Here is a 5602-nt window from a genome sequence, read left to right as displayed (position 1 = left end):
AGACCAGGGAGCCAGCCTTGGCATCACAGGCCAGGAGGCTGGTTTGTGAAGCCTCTGAGCCAGGGTCACTGGAGCCCAGCACCTGGCCATCCTCCTGTCTGCCGGCTCAGAGGATCCAGGTGATGGCAGGAACTCCTCACCCCCTCAGAGCCATGGTCTTCCATCTCCCAGGCCCCTCAGTGCCCAGATCATTTCTCAGGGCTCTCCACCCTCCCACCGCTGCATACACAGACACCCTCTCCCGCATCAGAGAAGCAAAGGAAGATGAGGAGATGCTGCATGTATGGCCCAGAGGGTGCAGAGGACCTGCTTCTGGGGGGTGTCCAAAGCTGGTCCACACATATTACAGGTGGCTGGGCTCACAAAAGCTGGCCTCCTGCAAAACCACAACCTGACGCTTGTGTTTGCCCCTCAAACCCCCCTCCTCCATGAGTGGCTATTCATCAGTACGGCATCTGACTACACGCACAGAGCTATTACACATCTCTCAACTGCTTCCTAACCCAGGCAGCCCGGAGCCAGAGCCCTGTCACCTAGCGCCTTGGGATCCTGAGCAAGTCGCTTCCTCTTGAATCTGCATTTGTCCTCTCATGTGTCAGATGAGGGGTTGGACTCCTGGATCACTAAGGCCCCTTCCAGCTTCAAAGTGCCATAACCATAGTGTGAGGACCATAAGCCCTCCTAGACAGCAGAGCAGACTTTGATATTACAGCAATGCAACAAGAAGGATGTGTGCCTTCTGGCCAGAGACAGTTCAAACCACCAACTAATACATGGTTCTATTCAGGTTTTAGAACATACTTTGTGCATAACCACACTACGGAGTATATGCTACATGTCACATATTATCATGCTTTAGGGTGTGATATACATTTTGGAGTATATTCCACACTTGGTGCATATACCACACTTTGGAGTAGATACACACTTTGAGGTATATAGACACATTAGGTCATATAGACACCGGGGTATGTATACACCTTGTGTATATTAAATACTGGGATATATCTCACACCTGGTGTAGATGGCACACTGCATAGACACCTCTCCACTGGGAGTGTTCTGAGAAGGGCTAATGCCAAAACTCTGGAAAGGTTCTGGGGTTAAGAGTGCAGGCCCTAGAACCAGATAAAGCTGGGTACAATGCATTTCCACCACTTGTTAACCTTGAGCAAGTCACTTGCTCTGAGACTCAGTTTCTTCACCTGTAAAACAGGGATAGTAATAGAACTTACCTCATAGGGTTCCTGAGAAAAGTAAATGAGGCAATGCCTACAACCAGTTCACCACAGTGTCTAGCATGTCAGAAACACTTAGTAAATGGTAGCTTTGTTATTGATGGAACGTTTAAAAAATTTTTATAATGTATATTTTTTGTTTTTAAAAAATCCATAAAATCAGATGTTCCCAGAGTCTTAAAGCTTTTGAAAACTCAGATAACAGACAAGAGGACCACTCCATTCATATTTATTTCACATTTGATCTGTAAACTTTTTTATTTAAAAAAAATCCACTGTCATTAGCAACATGTGCTGACATTAGTTTTTCTTTAGTGAAATAAGAGAGCAGGCCTTAAATTGTCTCTGTCTAAAACATGTAGAAACGCAGATGTAAACACAAGGTCTCCGCCCTCCTCCCCTGATTTTGGCAGTTCATTAATGACATGATCTCAACCAGAAAAGCAGGGAGGGGGGAAAGGACAACATTTTGATACCTAACAGCTCTTGGGGAAGGAACTGTACAGTTTGGCAGGCCCATTTGTCTTTTCAAACTGTTTACCTTGGGCAAATTGTATCAGGTTTGCTTCTTCCACATAATTTCCACTCCTTGGTGTCTAAAAACAGCAGCTAAAAGATTTCCCCATAGTCAGCACTTTCGGGGCAGGAGGGGCGCACAGACATACGAGATAGAAACATACATATTCTTCTTCAAGCAGTGGCCCTGGAGGGAGAGAGGGAACACTGGAAAGAGAGGTTTTAAAGTGAGTTACTGGGGCGAACAGTGCATCAGAGAATAATGGCTTTATACACAGGGCTGATGTGAGGCAGAAAGGCTCATTTACTTATGTCTTGATCCATCATCGTAATATTTACATAGGAAAAGGCAATTATGCTATTAGGCACAGGAAACAAATGGACAGAAATCTTTTCCCTGTCAGGAAATCTCAAAGCAGGTCCGTGTGGAAGGGACAGTCACCAGTTGCTGGTGAAAAGGACGACATAGAGGGACTTCATAACACCAGAAAGGGCTTGCATTGCAAAGGGGCTTGGCCTGAACCAGACAGCTGTGTCTGCCTGGAAGGCATCTCTCCCAAGGCCAGGATTTCAACATCAAAACCAAGGCCAAGAGATATGGGGTCCCCATGTGTGCTATCAAAAATAGTGTATATTTACAGTGGGGGGTGGGGAGGGCAGGCAGGGCTGCCCTTAGCATTTTTCTTTAAATAGAGAGAGAGAGAGAGTTGGGAATGGAAGGGGAATTAGCCAGGGCTAGGTAGCCCCCATCCATTAACCTTTTGTGAGCCATGCCCTTGTAGTCCAGTGCTTGCTCTGAAGAGCTGTGAGGGTTGTACCAGGCGAAGAGGGTGAAAATACCTTTAGGAAGCAATACTGATTAGGGGTGGCCCACTAGGAAGATGGCTCCAGGTCAAGAGCGGCCAAACCAACAACTGGGGATGTGTGGGCCTGGCAGCAAGAACGCTTCCCTTGTAGGAGCAGCAGACGCCCGCCCGCAGGAGGCTGCAGAGCCACCCCAGACAAGGAAACGCAGAGCAGGCAGCGCCCGGGTTTCTGAGTGCCCTGGGGCTGAGCACCCCTCGATGTCCCCCGCTGCCTGCAGTCAGCGTGAGTCTACGCGGGCGCCAGGGGAAAGCTCACACGATCCGCTTCCTGTCCCCCCGACAGAGGATCTTCTTGAAGGCGCGGCGGAAATCGTGGTTGAAGATGGTGTAGATGACCGGGTTCAGCGAGCTGTTGCAGTAGCCGAACCAGAAGAAGAATTTGAAGAGCGTGCGTGGCACGGAGCACCCGACGGCCGTGAGCGTGTAGGTGAAGAAGAAGGGGAACCAGCACACCACGAACACTCCGATGACCACGGCCAGCACGAACGTGAAGCGCTTCTCGCGGTTCTGCCGCCCGCGCCAGCGCGACGCCTTGGCTGCCCCGACGCGCTCCTCCCCCGGCCCTGCAGCCGGCGTCCCGATCCCCGTCGCCCCCGGCCCGCGCCGCGGCAGGCTGTCCCCCGGCTTCACCTGGCTCGCCCGGGCCTTGCCCTTGCCCCGGGGACCGCGCTCGGGTCTGCGGGGCCCTGGAGGCCGCTCAGCGTGGTCGGACGACGAGCTCTCCTCCAGGTCCAGCGCGTCGGCGTCGCGCGGCCCGGCCGGCGCGGGCTCGCCAGGGACGCCGTTGAGCTGGGTGGGCAGCGGTTCGGCCTCTGCGCTCCCCGGGCCAGCGCTGCGCTCGGGGACCAGACCGTTGGGCCTGCGCTCGGCGCCCCCCGGCGGCGCGGCGACGGCGTCCGGACCCCGGCGGCTGGGTGGCACGCGGGTGCGACGCTTGGCGATCTGGTAGATGCGCACGTAGACCAGGATCATGATGAGGCAGGGAGCGAAGAAGGAGCCGATGCACGACGAGATAACGTACCACTTCTGGTCGTTGATCTCGCAGCGCGGCTCGGCCGGCTGCGGGCCGCCGCCGCCGCCCTTCTTCTCGATGGAGATGAGCGGCGGGAAGGAGATAACGGCCGAGATGACCCACACGGTGATGATGATGGCCTTGATGCGGCGCGGCGTGCGCTTCAGGTTGTACTCGATGGCCTGTGTGATGGACCAGTAGCGGTCCAGGCTGATGGCGCACAAGTGCACGATGGACGACGTGCAGAAGAGCACGTCGAGCGCCAGGTAGATCTCGCACCACGCCTTGCCGAAGTACCAGTAGCCCATGACCTCGTTGGCCAGCGAGAAAGGGATGACGAGCGTGGCCACCAGGATGTCGGCTGAGGCCAAAGACACCAGGAAGAGGTTTTGGGGCGCCTTGAGCGCGCGGCTCGTGAACACGGCAATGATGACGAGCACGTTGCCGAACACGGTGAGCAGCATGAGCAGACCAGCCAGGCTCACCAGCGTCAGCGTCACCTGCAGGGAGTAAGGGGTGGCCCGGGCGCCGCCCCCCGGCGCCTCGGTCCCGTTCCAGCTCGCGTTGCCCGCGTCCGGCTGCAGGGAGCCCATGGGCGCAAAGCTGCCCTCGGCCAACGGCTGCTCCTGGCGGAACATGAACGCAGGCGCCCGCTGGCCTGGGCCTGCTGCCAGCTGCCTTCCGGCCCGGCGCCCGTGGGTCCTCCTCTTCCTCCGGCGCCCCGCTCGCCTGGCTGCGGCTCACATATGGAGGGGGCCGCAGGGAGGCCGGGCCCGAACTGGGGGACCGCTAGCGGCCCATGGCCCAGGTCCCGCGAACTGCGCCTGGCTCGCGCTTCAGAAGCTCTCGGTGGGCGCCTTCTTGCTCCGAGCTCCTAATACAGCCAAGTTTTATTTCTAAGCGGCGGGAGAGAGTAGGGAGAGCCGATGGGTAAAGAGAGATTTATTCTTCAAGAAGGGAGAACAAAAATCATCGGTGGCCTGATAACTTGGAAGGATGACAGAAAATTAAATATATATATACATATCAATATCTATATCTTGAATCTTGAGCCTGAGCGAAAGCAAGAGGTCTTACCGTGTGCGGGGCCCGCCCCCACCCCGGGAGGCAGCCGAGGGGTGCTGATGCGAGCTCGGGGTCCTATGTCTGTCGCCTTATATCCCCGAAGCGATTACCGACTCTCTGGCTTCCCCCAGACGCTGCGGTTCTGGCCTGGCCCGGCCCGGCCCAGGGCTGGGGCGCGGACTCTGCCGCCTCTCGGAGCGCCGCGAGACTTCCAAAGTTGTGCGCCCTGCTGGGGCTGGGGCGCACTGTGCGGAGCTCGGGGGCGGCGGCGGCGGCGGGGTGAGGAGTGTGGGGGCCGCATGAAGGCACCCCCGTCCTCAGGCGGGCCGGGGCAGGTGAACGATCAGCTCTCCAGGAGCCGCGACGGAGGCAGGGGTTCTCCTGGGCGTCCGCCTGGTAGGCGCGGAGCGCTGCTGGATGGGCCGGGGTCCGACGACAGCGCGAGTTGGGGCAGGAGCGCAAGGCGGGGAAGAAGGCGCTGGAGTGGCCGGGCGGCGGCACGCCGGCTGCTAGGCTTCTGCACGGAGCCGGAGCTGCTGCTGCTCCCCTGCGCTCACGGTGGACTCGTTTTATAGCCCCAGGATCAAGCCCGCGTTGCTGAGCAGCCCGCGTCAGCCCCCACGTGGGAAGCCGACCCTCCCCCGCCCCTCGCACCACCCCTCCGCCAGTCTAGCGCCCGCGCCCAGCGCTGGACCTCGGGGAGCGTTGCCTTCAGGCGGGACGAGCCCTTTGGAGAGGCGGGTACCTTGAGCTAGAGGCTTAAAGAGGGAGCCCGGGCGTGGGGGGTAGGGGAGGAGCGGCCCCTGCTGGGAGTTGGCCATGCAGCTCCGGGCCGGCGGAGCAGAAAGCAACGGGCACCCGTGAGTGCCCCCAAGGAGCTGGATCTTGGGAGAAAAGGGAAGAAA

General features: G+C 57.6%; 1 protein-coding gene across 2 annotated transcripts; it reads right to left on the bottom strand.

Annotated features, from left to right (window-relative positions):
• Window positions 1–1466: 1466 nt before the first annotated feature.
• ADRA2A (adrenoceptor alpha 2A) lies at window positions 1467–5303 on the bottom strand. Of its 2 annotated transcripts, none has more exons than XM_054436562.2 (2): window positions 4710–5303; window positions 1467–4619 (listed from the first exon to the last, which is right to left on the bottom strand). In XM_054436562.2, the coding sequence occupies exon 2, from the start codon at window positions 4268–4270 to the stop codon at window positions 2873–2875; it is 1398 nt and encodes a 465-aa protein (XP_054292537.1). In that variant the 5' UTR covers window positions 4271–4619; window positions 4710–5303; the 3' UTR covers window positions 1467–2872. The 2 variants fall into 2 exon arrangements, with proteins under 2 accessions (XP_054292537.1, XP_054292536.1); XM_054436561.2 differs by having other exon boundaries at window positions 1467–4528.
• Between the last annotated feature and the right edge of the window lie 299 nt (window positions 5304–5602).

The sequence above is a fragment of the Pongo pygmaeus genome, chromosome 8, assembly GCF_028885625.2.
Source record: "Pongo pygmaeus isolate AG05252 chromosome 8, NHGRI_mPonPyg2-v2.0_pri, whole genome shotgun sequence".
NCBI lineage: Eukaryota > Metazoa > Chordata > Mammalia > Primates > Hominidae > Pongo > Pongo pygmaeus.
The sequence above is the reverse complement of the archived record's forward strand: the minus strand, read 5'-3'. Positions and strand labels throughout refer to the sequence as shown.